The following is a 14,826-nucleotide window of genomic DNA, read 5'->3' as shown; positions in this document are numbered from 1 at the left end:
TACATCGCACTTTTGCATTGCTCACGATATTCGTATATTCAGCGATGCTACGAAGTGTGAGTGTATGTTGCTCATTGTTATAGGCGAATTGAACCACTCGCGTAGCTGTTTTATCATGATAAAAACCGTTTGCCGATGCTCGGCGTATTTATTCATTTTGCGAGTTTCCCAACCTCTGATGTTGCTAGAAGTAAGTAAGTACGTTCTTCAATAAATCATGTCGATTCAACTACTTTACCGACAGAGCGTGGATGTCGGAACATAAAAGGTGGGATTGATAGTTAATGCGCTAAAGAAGAGCGCGATGTAGTTCACATTCGCCTTAGAAGCCGGGCTTACTATGGAAACTACAAGGTAAAGTAAGCTTCATCCCAACCACCGACTATTTACCATGTTTGCGGAAAACGCCACGTTATGAAGTAGCGCTACAAGCGTTTTGCTTTTATTAAGCAGCATTCACACGGCAGTGGAAGTGACGCAACCAAGCCAACACTACTTAATCACGTTCTGTAAAACGGGGTAACATTGATCAGTCAGAACATTCTCATAAACAAGTAAAATAAACAACTTCTGGCAACTTTCCTGAACTAATGGGTAAACATACCCTTTTTACAGCTTGTGTTAAATATGTGTTATATTTAGAAGAGATAATTTGTCGGTCAACATTAGAAAAGGCCAATAAGCCAACCGTCAAACAAACCGAGTGAGAGTTATTTTTTGCTGGAGCAGCATAGGAAAATGAACTCTAACTCGGTCTGTTTGACGTTTGGCTTATTGGCCTTTTTCTAAATAATGTTGGTCGACATTTTTGTTTAAAAATCTCAATAAAAGTCCATTGATAATAATAAGACTAACAGAAAACGCTACCTTTCGGACGAGAAACAGATAATAACGCAGCAAAAATTACGTCTGGCACTGGCACTATACCATGTGAAACGTTCTTCTACATGCACACTAACATGAAAGTGATCCAGCTAATGTTTGCTTCACGCATTTTGTTCGCAAACGTCAACGTTATCATCCGGGATGCTTCACCAGCTTACTAAACGTGTCCTGTACAAAACGGTTACAAAACCGTTAGTTCTCTACGTATAAAAGGTATGGGCAATGCTTGATGGGGACGGGGGGCACTGTGGGGGTAGAATGGCCCATGCTATTAATTGCTCAAAAACGCGGAAACTATTTGGTAAAATTATGAATGCGCATTTTATATTGGTGTAAAACAAGCATCAAACATAGCCACATCCAATAAAATCAAGCGATTATCCGCGATCTCATTCCACATGTAAGAAATCACGGTTTTCTCTTAAGCTTTTACCACTAGTCGGTATGCAAATTTCATAATAAATACAGTCTATCTAATTGATATACTGTCATACTCGATGATTCATCACAAAAACGGAATTAACTAGGCATGTTTTTCACATATATTGCAAAAACCTTCAAAATATAAAACAGAGGTACAATGCATCACAGCGGGATCGAACAGTAATAAAATATGTTTAATTTGCAGTACATCTTTTGTTTTGGATTATTTATTAAAAATATAGCAATATTATGTATTGTATAGGACTTAGAATTTACCTTAAACTTAATTGTACATTGTTAACTTACAATATTTCATCACACATCAGTTGAAGAAAAGTAGATGATTAAATTTTATTGCCAATTATGTTGAGATATGAACCCATTGTATCCCAGCAAACAAGCGTATGTAACAAACGCTATAACGAACGCTTCCGCCATTTCGGCAGCCTAGTTTTAAGAGTTTATACAACACGTGATTGAATGTAAATTTTTTGGTTGCATTTAACGCCTAGCTTGGCAAACTTGGTGCGTTTTGTCCACGGGCTTTGGCGTTCTGCCTCACATAATGATTTTGACTATTGCCAAAAATCGTCAAAAATAACAAAAAATACTGGAAATTTCACTAGGAGTAAGTGTAAAAAAACCCAAAGTCTTCTAGAAGTTGAAAAACGTGGAACAAACACGCCGTTGCTCTGCAAAATGATGTTTTGCTTAAGCGGTGCATTCTGCACCACCCTACCCTACTTTGTGAAGAGTGCAAAGTCTAGTTGATACGTTCACTTTCTTTGTTTAGTTCACATGATTCCGGAGCAGCTTTTAATACTGTTATGTATTTGCATTTGCGTTGACGCCACCGGCCAAAAACACCAACGAAGAGAACCCATCAGCCGTCACAGCAGCCTAAACTGTTACAAATGGCGGTGCGTAATTTCTGATGACCGAACATTCAAATTCTCGGATAATCTCTCTTTGAAAATTCTCTTTGGAAAACAAGATCACCAATATCTGCGATCCACACGGGGAAAAAAGTTGGGTTTGAATCCGATATAACTGGCTCCCATTGCAGCTTGGATTGATCCGCAGATTACACAGCTTGGGTAAAGAGGATCGTCATACAAACTTGATAAGTGTTGCTTTAATGACCCTCCTTTACCTCATTTTTCCGCTCTTTCTCTTTTAGGCCTAGTCTTCCCTGAAATACTATCAACTCCTTTGTTTCATTGCTTTCTTCTGCCGTTCCCTCCGCCGACCATTATAAAAAATATAAGGAACAAACACACCAAATTTGAACGAAATCGGAGCACTTTCACAGTTGCTAACATTTCCTATTAATATATTCTCAGATTTCAGTGAAAAGTAGGGTAAAACAAGGCAAAACATTCCCTTACACGACACTTTAGTGAAAAACTTGATCGTTGTTCGATCTTCTGACTTTTTCAACCTGACCGACAGGCAGAACTTTTTAAAAATTTCTGGTAAAAGTAGCGAATAGTCATTTTTCCTGTAGTACAAAAACCTTGAGTAAAATGGGGCAAAACAGACTTCTAGGTTATGTTGTATTAAAATAAAGTTTTTCGCATACCTTTTTCCTAACATTCTTCTTCTTCCCTACATAGAAACTCAAATTAGAGAGAGTTTGTACGCGATTCTTTCAAAACTATTAGAAAATAGGCGTGAAGGGTCAGAATGGGCTACTTCCCGTCATTTCCACGCGTTGAGACTATCACCAATCGATTTCTCGTGATTTTTTCATACGAAAAGTTACTTTTTACCCCTTAAAAACAGCAGCAAAAAAAAAAGTTTGGTTTTTTCGGTCGATTCTGCCCACTGTGCACAGCGATACAGCGCTTTGCAAACGATTTCTACCGATGGTGCAGTTTTCTTTCGACGGGACATGATTCGAGATACAAACCTTGCTACTTTTCTTTATATTAAAATGTTTGAAGGCTCTAAGAATGGGGGTCCAGCCAAATATAGGAGTGCAATAATAGGTTTCAATTTTATCCTGAATTACATTCGTAATTGTTAAAACCAACCATGAATTGTTCACATAACTGAGGCACGAGATTTTTGGAACGCTTTTAAATGATGAAATTAGTTCTTAATAGGTAAGACTAGAAATACAGTTTAACCCTCTAACGGGCAACAACGTAAAACCGATGCGATCATGCTAATGACTATTTTATAATGAAAGTACACACTAAAAAACCTTAAGTTCAGATTTTCATACAAAAATAATTATCTGGAGGAGCGCCAGGTTCGAAAAAGTCCAATTTCTCTTTTTCTTTTTTCATGTCTAACGCTCTGACCAGATATTTTTTCAATTCAGATATATTACAAAATTAAAATAATGGATGAAATTTACCCATAGAAAACATTTTTAGGTCAATCATTTTGTTCTAGATGTCCTTTTCCTTCAAAAGTAAAAAAGGGAATATTCGCGCATTAATTATTTTCGGAATTTTTCGGAATTTTTGTTTTTGAAATATGATAACTTTTGAATGCATGGTCAGAATGTTATGATATTAGTAGCAAAATGTCAAGAAATCTGTTCTGAACACATTTTGTATATTGCCAATTAAAAATAAATTTCGTATGGGGCTCTGGAACTCCAAAAGCGAAGGCCGTCTACAGACGGTCTTACCCGTTAGAGGGTTAAGTAAAAGATGTCCCACATCAAATTGAATCACAAAAAAAATGCTGTAGAAAATTACCCATTGAGTATTTTCTCTTGAAAATTTGGGTAGAAGTAATTTAGAGCGTATTGTTTCACTATATTTTTATCGCTGTGGGTTTTTCGAAAATTGAAAAAAATAGCGTTACCCGAAAAGCAACGTCGCGAATTAATTTTGAGCAAGCACCTGGAAAATCCTTAACTATCTTATCGGGACATCGGAAAAAAACTCGGTACCGTGCAGTCAACGGTGAGTCGTGAAGTTAACCGTTACTACGAAGCTCTGAGCATCGAACGGAAGGAAAAATTCGGACAGAATGGATGTTCTATTAATGATCAGTGTCATAAACGTGTCGTAAAATCGTTTAAGGAGAATCCCAATGCTTCGGTCAGGGATGTGGCCAAAAAGTTGAATTTGTCCAAGTCTACAGAGAGCCAAGAACCGGGAGGGACTGCATACGTACAAAGTGCAGAAGGCTCCAAATCGTGTCAAAGGGCAAAATACGGTGAGAAAATCACGGGCCTGGAAACTGTACACCCAGATGCTGACAAAGCCTCATTGTCTCAACATGGATGATGTAACTTAGGTCAAGGCGGACTTCCGGTAGCTTCCGGGGCTGCTGTTCTTCGCCGCCCAGCACAAGTATGATGTTTCGGAGGAAGTAAGGAAGCAAAAACTTTCAAAGTTTGCCAAGAAATAGGGTATGTTGCTACATCGTCGTAATTGCCTATTCCCGTCCTATCCAACATAAATTATTAAAAATATCAGCATTTTAATGACACACAATGTAAAACTAGTTATTCCCTAATATTTTAGTTAGTTGTCAATCATACGCGATCAATCAAAGTGAGCTGAGATCTACTTAAATGCCTTTTTTCATTAAAGAAGTCCTACCAGCCAAATTTCCTACGTTTTTTCGTGCGACGAAGAAGACAATGTCGACTAATCGTTTTACTTAACATCATCCATAAATGAAAATAACTCACGCAAGACATTGTCGTTATTCTACAGCCAGGAAAACTTACCTGACCTGCAGAAATTTTGTAGAATAACATTTGTCATGCCGTCCTATACAAATACATGCGCGTTAGCTTCGTAAACATTGTTGTGATTTTTAGTTAGGACGATGAAAAATTTTGATGGACGGATTTTAAAACGGTACGACGAATTTTAGAAATAAAGTCAGTTGCGTAATTTCAATAATATGCTTTAATAGTCGCTTTTCAGTGATTTCAAAGTTCACGGATCGGAAGGTAAGTGTGTTTTAGTCAAATCAGCACAAGAACTTTTAGAGTATTCATTAAAGCCATCCAACAACTGAAGAATGGCTTTACTTATTACGACGGGAATTAGAAAAAAGCCTTACATGATTTGGCAAGCGATTTGCTCATGTGGCAAACGGAGTGCGCCGTTTGTGACTACCGGGACTGTAAACCGGTAGATTTACCTCAAGGGGTGTCTACAGAAGCGACTGCTATCTCTGTTAAAGCAACACGAGTGCCCTATGATCTTCTGACCGAATATAGCTTCGTGTCACTATTTAAAGGATGGTACGAAGTCAACGAGGTCACTTTCATACCCAAAGTCAAGGACCCAGTCACCCACCGCCCTCCACCCACGCACCGGAACTAAGGCCCATCGAAAAATACTGTGGTATTATGAAGCAAGCACTACGGAAGCATTCCGACGAGGTCAAATCTGAGGAAGACATGAAGAAAAAGTCGGTTTCCGTACAGGAGAAGCTGCACCCAAATTACAAAATTTAACGTGTATTTTTTTCGGGCATACAAAAGATTTTTAGTTTGGTTACTCTCAGTTTACGATGATAATACGATGAGTAGTAAAAAGTATCTAAAAAAGTTCTCTTTTGTGTTTTAGGGTTTTTCTCAACAAGGCAGAACTTATTAAAAAAAACATGAATCATTTAAATATGTAATAAACATTAAAAGCATACTCAATAAAAGTAGGTGTGGAGAAAAGTCTCCATTATTAAACTGCGCCCTAATGTCAGTCCCGGTTTACGCTATTGGAAAGAAAATTCTTCGCTCCCCCACCAGGAAATAGTATCGTAATAGTGTTGGTGGAGCACGGCATATATTGTCAACCAGTGAAACAAGGTGTCTAGTGAGGATCCTGTTTTTTATGCTTACCACGTTACACGTTTTTTTTTCGCATGCTTCACGGCATACCTCTAGCAAGCAACGTCGGTTCTGCTTTGCTTGGCTTCCCATGCAGCAGTCAGGAATATTAGGTAAGTGAATATATTTCCAGTTGTTAACTTCTACCCAGTCGGAAGAGTGATTCATATTCGTGGATAAAATCTGTTGCATTCAGCGGGTGATGGTGCCACCGGACACGCGCATCGTGTGAATCCAAGAAACCAAATTTTTTGATGGCATTATCTCACAATATCCGCACATAAACATGCAATCATCTAACCGATGATTTATTCTGGATATATTCCGATGAATCAAAAAATTATGGAGATATGACTATAGATTCTCCAATCCCGTCAATATGCAAGACAAATATGGAGACGCAAGGTACAATGTAACTTGTTGATAGGGAACCGCAAAGAATCAAAAACAATCGTAGATTGTGAGTAAGTGAAACAGATAGAAAACAGATGACAAACTCTGATTATGGGATATGTTTTGATGGATAATTATTACATTATTTTAGCACTCCTTCCGCTTACAGAAGGTAACCTTCTGTTTGGAAAAATGTCACAACCAATGTGACCTAAGTAGCTCAATGGCCTAGGATGTGAATTCAACTTGAAAATGGTTGGTCTAACTTTCAAATCTTGTATTATTAATAAAAACCCACTCTGCATCAACAAATACTTGTTGCAGAACTTATTTATAGCGACCTTATCAATATTTTTTCCTTACCTCTGTAAAATTTTACATTTGCTTTGAATACAAAATTCCCCCGTATGCAAAGCATTACAACAATAAATCAAAATAATGGTCGCAGTGATCTTCCGACAAAACATTTTTTCATCATTTAGAGAAATTACTCCAATAATCTAATTCTAACTACAACGAATCCGGTATAGAACTTTACACTCATTGAAGTAAAATTTCGACGAAACAATCTGTAAACTATAAACGAGAAGTAATCTTTGGTTCTTTATATATTCAATTGAAGTGTTTTACACAAGCCGCTCATCAACGTACAGCATTTTAATACCTCGATAAAGAAATCCGACGATAAAGAAATCACCCTAATGTTTGCTTCACAAATCCTCCCGCAAATAAGCCTGATCCAACGAGCCAAACAGTAAGCCAAACCAAACACACCGCACCTTCTGCCATAAAACGTGGCAACTCCCGCCCGACACCGACCGTATCGAGTTGCAAATGGTTTTCCACGCTCCAAACACACCGGCAAGGTTAAATTCAGTAAAATAGCACAATCATCATTATCGCACCGACTTCGATGCGTGTACTTACCATGACGGCATTCATTTTAAAGTCCATAAAATTCTTCACCTCTGCTGCCAATTCACGAAGCAGCAGGATTCCGTCCTTCCGGTTTACGTCCACGTCGTACTCCTTGTATTTCTGTGAACGAAAGAAAAACAACAACGCTAGCAATTATTCGATGCTTTAACATGACTAGGACAGCTACTATCAAACATTTGACGGCCAAGCTTCAATCACTTGACGAAGCGTACCGATGGTCTAGTCAGTGGACCAATTTCCGCACCCACATGGTGCGAGCATATCCTCGCTTTTATATATCAATTCGCACCAGTCGGAAAATTTCAGCTGACAGAGGTTTAGCGATCGCACGAACGGTCGTTCACTCGTGCGTGCGAACAGAATTATGAAACAAATTAGTGTCAAATGACAGATTAATCTAATTACTCATTCAGAATCATTTCATATCTATCAGTTCGGTAAGTGATATGCGCAATGTAGATGAAATGTGTTGTCGATAAAATCGTTACCTTTAAAACTTAAAATGGAGTTCAATAAATATTACGGTTTTAAGTTGGTTGTAATATTTATTAATTAGCTATACTGATTACAAGTATTTACTACGATTCACATACTATTTCAATATAATATTTAGTGTAAAACTTTAAAATAAGCGCATAAAATGCCCATAGACACCCAAACCAATCCTAATGAAGGAAACGAGTCACTCCAATGCTGTAACGTGTGCCATCAGATACGTACGTTGTCGGTATTATCGGACATACATCTCATTATGGCCATTGTTGTCAGTGCCATTCACCAGGAGGAGGCCCAAGCGACCAATGCAATGAGAACTGTTGTTCTATTTCTCTCGATAATTAGCCCATATCTGATATCACACGACGCGTTTACCATCACTCAGTCGTTTCACGTCGAGCATCGCTACAGGATGACACTTAGTTTTGAAAATAGTAAAAAAAATAACTTATGTGAAATTCCGTTTCAGAATGACCTAATTGTTTTTCAAAGTGTTTTGCTTTATATGTCTAACGCATATATTATAGGCAAACACAATAAATACCATTCGTGTTATGTTCCAGGATCTCTCGTAATGTTTCTATGTTCCATTTACATAAAGTTACACAACAAAATAGTAGTTTTTGTCGACAACCTAAGCAAAGTGACCAGCGACACTACTTAATATTTCTCTGATTCATTCCCAATAAAACATAATTGCTATCAAATGATATTAAAACACTGAACAAAGCGGAGTCACAAATAAACGAACGAATTTTGGGCACTCCACAGCACAAAACTGCGTGTATATGTCACCACAAAGCTGCTCCTTAGCCCCGGCTTGATGTTCTCCCTCGAGGAGAAGATGATAGAACAGTGACAATTGCACACCATCGCATCGAGCGGACGCACGAACTCTCGACAACATCAGGCCAGCAACAGCAATGCTGGCCTCGCCTCTCGGACGGGAGACAGCCCAGGAGACGGACCGGCATCCATCTGGAATTTGTGTTATTGTGTCGATTGGTCATCCCGCCCGTTGGGGGCTGACTTGTGCCAACCGAACTGGCTTGAATTCCTTTTTTGACCATTGTTAACGAACGGCCGACCGAACAAACGAACGATCTGCCTGGGGACGGCATTTGACTGGGCTTTCAGGAAATGGTGCCGCGTCGATTACGCCATTCTACCTACCTAAAACGTTCTTTTCCACACAACCCACAATAACGATTAATCATTTACTTCCCATTTGACGGGACTTAGTTGCCTCGTACTTTGGGACTGCCGAGCAAAGCACGTACATATATGTCGAACGCATTATATCCTTTATATCCTCTAGAATGATAAAAGGTTCAGTTTGTTAGTCTATGAGGAACATATCTTGTAGCTGATGTTATTGATTTTTAAATTAGATTGAGTGACAGTTGTTTCATTTTGTAGATATATAAAGGGTAAATCAAATTAGTTCTTTTTAAAGTTATTTGTAAATCTTTGCTGTTGTGCTATAAGAATGGTTGTTGTAGAGGTTTTCTCCTTTCAACACTTTTGTAGTTGATTTTCTAAAAACTCCGGTAGAAGGAGAACGCACACTTATAAAGTCGAAAGTGACAGAATGCAATAATAAATGCCGGGTCTCTGAATATATATGTACTAGCATAATATAGCAAAAAATAATATGGCAAGCTAAAATATTTTGTGTTACAGCCCGGACTCGATTATCCGGGTGCTCATTTTTATTTTCAGCCCGGATAATCGAAACACCCGGATAATCGAATCATTATTTTTGGAACAAAATTTTGTTGGTATGTCAAGTTTTTTGACTTTTAGGTATCAGAAATGTTTTATTTATTATTGATCTATCTTCCCAAAAGACAGAAAAATCCTTTCTTACGATTTTGTCCACTGATGATTTTTTTTGGTACAATATTATTTTTTGTATGTTATGTTTTTCAATATTTAGGTATTATAAATGTTTTTTTTAATATTGATCAATCTTCCCTAAAGTCATAAAATACCTTTTTTGCATTTTTTTTACTGATGATTACGATGATGATGATGATGATGATGATGATGATAATAATGATGATGGTGATGATTTTTAAGTAAAAAAATTGATTTCATCATGGCATGATTTATTTTTGTTTTGTTCGCCGATAAAAGGGATATAAGAAAGGAATTCTGTAGCTTTAGGAAGGTGAATCAATGCTTGTCTAGTTGGAATCATCATGTAGCAAGAAGACTATAACATTTGGGTTTAAAATAAATCAGCGAAAAAAAAATTTGTTTTTCACCCGGATAATCGAGTCTAAAAACCCGGATAATCGAATCCCCGGATAATGGAATCCCCGGTTAATCGAATCCCCGGATAATCGAGTCCGGCCTGTATCACTTTTCACAAAATGTCAACCTCATGTTTTTTGTGTAATCACTTAGCTATGAAGTCAGATATATAAAAAAAAACTATAATGATAGTCTTTCCAATAAGCGCAAGAAATGGTAGAAGAAAATAATGAAATGAAGGTTTTCATGGTACCACAGGGCGGAATAATGCGTGAAGGAGAAGATAATACGATAAGATAAGACTAGAGTCATTGAAGCAGCACTTACTAGGTTCGTAGTTCTTATTTTTGACCAAGCTAGGGGTCCGAGTATTGAACCAAGCTACAGTGGGAGCCAATGGATCATTAAAGATAGTAGCTTTAATAATTTAGTAATAGTAGCGTAGTTCTCGCACTAGTGTATATTAAATCGTTCTTATACACTAGCGTCAGAAGTAAGCTGTTGTAACTAGGGCTACCTTAACAGTAATCTGCCCTTGCCGCATCATCCCCTGCCACTCATGGGGCTTCTTATGAATCTCTTAGTATAAAAAAAATAAAAACTTGAAACACCGGCAGCCTTACAACGTCAGAAAAACTGGAGTCAGAGGACAATCAGTCGAACGAAGGAGCAGGTGCTGAAGGATAGCTTAAACCTCGACAGCGACTCGCTGTATGGAGAACCTTCCGTCTCGTCGCTGATCCTGAGTTCACCAAATGGGAAGGTGGAGTGCCGTACGAACAATCTTCCTGATCCGATGACGCTACCAGACGACAATGGGACACCAACGTCGTCTCGTGTTGCCCTCAAGTGGCTCTCCAGTGCACAAAAAATACGACATAAGCTGTATCTCAATAAGGAAGGGATACATATGGGAAGAAGCCAGGATACTGGGCCTACGTTCTGTCCACCAGCAAGAACGACTGTGCTTGTTTTCGAGCAGAGCAAGCGCCAATGGTCACTGGAAACTGTGTCGCCAAACACAAGCGCAAAAGGTCCTAGTTCCAAAACCCATAAAGGGGCTTCATATAGAGAGATGGTAGATGCCCATCCACTATAATACTTACCGCGCATTAGCTAACCGCTATACGCAACGAAATCTAGAACTGCATTTCGGAGCAGAATTCCCCAGCCATAGGACCAAATTTCAGAAGTTACCAGTTCAAGGCTCACGGCTATCTGCTTCTCGTTTGTGCTGACCTCCCGAGGTGTTTATGGGATATTTTCCAAGTAGCGCGGATATCTAGAGCGAGAGGATCCTCCGTCTGCCCCAAAATCAGAACGACGGCTTGTCTATACTGTCGTGTACTTCTTTGCAACGTGACAGAACACATCGTCAAACTGGCGTTGGAGTAAGACCCCCATCTATCCGTCAATTAAATTGTCAAACAGAGTTTCTTGCAGAATTACATGTTCGGCAATACTCGCAAGCGAGAGGAGCGGCTACTGTCGATTAGGGGAGTCTGCACCTGTAGCAGCAAAGGTACGCGTGGAGCAACCTCCCGAGAGAGTTCCGCAACCACCTGTTCCTGGCAAGTCGGTAATGGTTGCAAAGGTCGCAAGATTGTTTGCAAGATTTTCTGTAAAGGAGCTCTGCATCAACCACTAACCACTAATAACACAACGCAGAATTCATCGAAAAGGGCCGGTCGTATTTCAGTCTCCTGTCGACTGCAACCACTGAAGCCCTCAGATGTTGGGAAGCAGGCTAATCAACAAAGCGTTTACGCTACTGGCCGCCATCGACGAGCCTCTTAGTCTAACGACTCTGCCGAGGACGCCAAATCTCAAACATAGCGGGCAGTCTTTATGCCAAAGGCGCTTCCAGTGTCCTTGGTCTGAAGTTCGTAAACTAGCAGCTAGCAGCTGCCTTCCTTCAGGAGAATGCTCGGCCTTTGTAACTACGTTAAGTTAATTTACTGTAACACGCAGTTCAAAGCTCTTCATATCAAAGACCGCAATTCTGTTATTTAAAGAAATAAAAATTTCTTCCATTACAGCATGCATACAACACATTGTCGTCACCGCAAACTGGAAGTGCCAATGACTACGGGGTATCAGGACCTGGTCGAAGTTTCCCGGCTGGCAAGCGGAGTTTTGCCAAACCCGCACTCGTTTGGTATAATTATCTCACACACGCGTTCTCGTTCAAGCGAACATACTAGCAAGAGCATCTCTCTCGGACTACCTTTCAAATTGTTTTATGCCCAGCGACGAGTTTTTGCGAGTGTGTATTTAGCTGTCAGCCGACGGTCGTCGCTCTCGCTCATCATTGCGACCCGAGCAGTTGATATCTAAAGCTCACGAGTGCCCACACTGTTGCTCGCGTGTTAACGGAGAACGTAACTGACGCTACTCGCATAACAGTCCCATTTATATAAGAAATTCTATAGAAAATGGGACTATTATGCGAGTAGCGGCAGGTAAGATGAAGAACAAATAAAAAAGTAAAACAAAATCTGCAGCCATACATCCTATTCAAGCTCGCGCTGTTGGTTTCGTAAGCGAGCAGCGCAGAACGACGCTACGAGGCTGAGTGCTGGCGGGTATGTCTGTAGCAGAAAGGATGCCCAGCGTAAGCCGAACAATCGCTGGGCTTACGCTTGCGTCAGTGAAGTAAGCGTTGGATGATATGTTTCTGGCACTCGCTCGCTTACGAGCTTTGGAACATTAGTGACAAGAATTATATACCGCCATCCGAGGTTGCAGTGTTCGTGCGGTACTGCAAGGCCATCAAGGTACCGTTCTTGATCGGCTGCGATGTAAACACCCACCACACGGTACGAATGTAAAGAATAGGGGTGAGCACCTACTTGAATACTTAACTTCAAACAATGTCAATGTATTCGATGTAGGGAACGTCCTCACTTTTGTTAATGCTATCAGAGATGAGGTCCTAGACTTCAATCTGTGCAGCACTTCTATAGCTGAGAAGGTCAAGGTGTTTATTCAAAGGGTTGAAATCACGTCCAATTGGGAGGTCTACAGAGCATCACTAACCAAATACAACGCAGGGCCTCGCAAGGCCAAAAGGAATTGCAGGATCAAGTTTTGTGAGAGCATCCATCCGAAGCTGCGCGACTCCCAAAAGCGTTAGCCATGGACCATAACATTAGTATAGGGCAATTGAAAAACGAGAATAGTAATCTCAAGGTTACTATTAGGCAAACTTTGAAAGTTCTTATGAATACGCATTTCCCTGCCCAAGTAACATTTTGGGTTTTATTACGCTCTTATGATGGCATTAAGAACCAAAATTGGTCTTGGAGACCACCAAAAGAGTACAATAACACTCACATTGCAGCTTGGGTGGTTCGACTGTGACCGCTGGACGCGACGTTGACAGGCAGCAGCAAAATGAGTCATCATATTAAACTAATAAAGTCTATAGGTGCGGACGGCATCCTACCCATCTTCTTACAAAAATCTGACAAGATTATAACGCCCAAGTTCATCAACCTCTTTTGTGCCAGATTTACGCTGGGACGTATCTGAACTGAATTGTATAGTCTCTGCTGACATTTGCCACTTTTGAAGTTCAGAACAAGAAAGTTCAACGCACGGCGGCGAGGAAAACGATTTCGACGATACCAGACCCAACGATAGGTCAAATTAAGGAGGTCATCATGCAGCTAAGAAACTATAAATCTGCTGGAAAAGACGAAATCGGAGCGGAGCTTATTAAAATGGGACCAGAAAAGCTAGCCGTTTGAATGCACCGGCTAATTGTTAGAATTTGGGATACAGAACAGCTGCCGGAGGAGTGGAAAGCTGGATTTTTCTGCCCGATCTACAAAAAGGGCGACAAGTTGGACTGTGAGAACTATCGTGCGATCATCATTCTCAATGCCGCCTACAAAGTGCTGTCCCAAATCATTTTCCGCCGAACATCACCAATTGCGAACAGATTCGTGGGTACTCATCAAGGCAGCTGCGTCAAAGGTCGGTCTACAACGGATCAAATATTTACACTGCGGCAGATCCTCCAAAAGGGCCGTGAATACAGAATATCCACACACCATTTGTTCGTTGACTTCAAATTCGCATGTGATAACATCGACCGGAAAGAGCTACGGAAAATCATGGATGAGAACAACTTTCCCTGGAAGCTCATCAAATTGATTCAATTTACGATGGATGGTACACAGTGCTGTGTTCGGATATCACATGGATTGTCAAGTTCATGGGAACCACACAGAAGGCTTCGTCAAGCTGATGGTCTCTCATGCCTGCTGTTCAACATTGCGCTACAAGAACCGTGTTATGAACCGAGTGGATTTCAACACACGAGGTACGATCTTCAACAAATCTAGTCAATTTGTCTGCTTTGTCGATAGCATAGATATTATCGACAGAACATCTGTGGCGGTGGCTGAACAGTACTCCAGACTAAAGCGCGAAACAGAAAAGATTGGGTTAAAGGTAAATAGTCTAAAACAAAGTACATGCTGGCCCGCGAAACCGAGGGGGCAGTAGCATAAAGATCGACTGCAATAAGTTTGAGGTAGTCGACGAATTTGTCTACCTGGCCTACTGGTAACGGAGGACAACGATACCAGCCGTGAGATTCGGAGGCGTAT

General features: G+C 40.1%; 1 protein-coding gene across 1 annotated transcript in view; it reads right to left on the bottom strand.

Moving 5' to 3' along the window:
- LOC128740234 (voltage-dependent calcium channel subunit alpha-2/delta-4) overlaps positions 1 to 14,826 on the bottom strand; it is a 106,517-nt gene that overhangs the window by 60,866 nt on the left and 30,825 nt on the right. Inside the window, exon 3 of the mRNA XM_053835767.1 lies at positions 7,442 to 7,552. Within this exon, the coding sequence (XP_053691742.1) occupies positions 7,442 to 7,552 (111 nt within the window). The remainder of the gene's footprint in view (positions 1 to 7,441; positions 7,553 to 14,826) is intronic.

Source organism: Sabethes cyaneus, chromosome 3, assembly GCF_943734655.1.
Source record: "Sabethes cyaneus chromosome 3, idSabCyanKW18_F2, whole genome shotgun sequence".
Classification (NCBI taxonomy): Eukaryota; Metazoa; Arthropoda; class Insecta; order Diptera; family Culicidae; genus Sabethes; species Sabethes cyaneus.
Note: the sequence above shows the minus strand (reverse complement) of the source record. Positions and strands in the feature narration are given on the sequence as shown.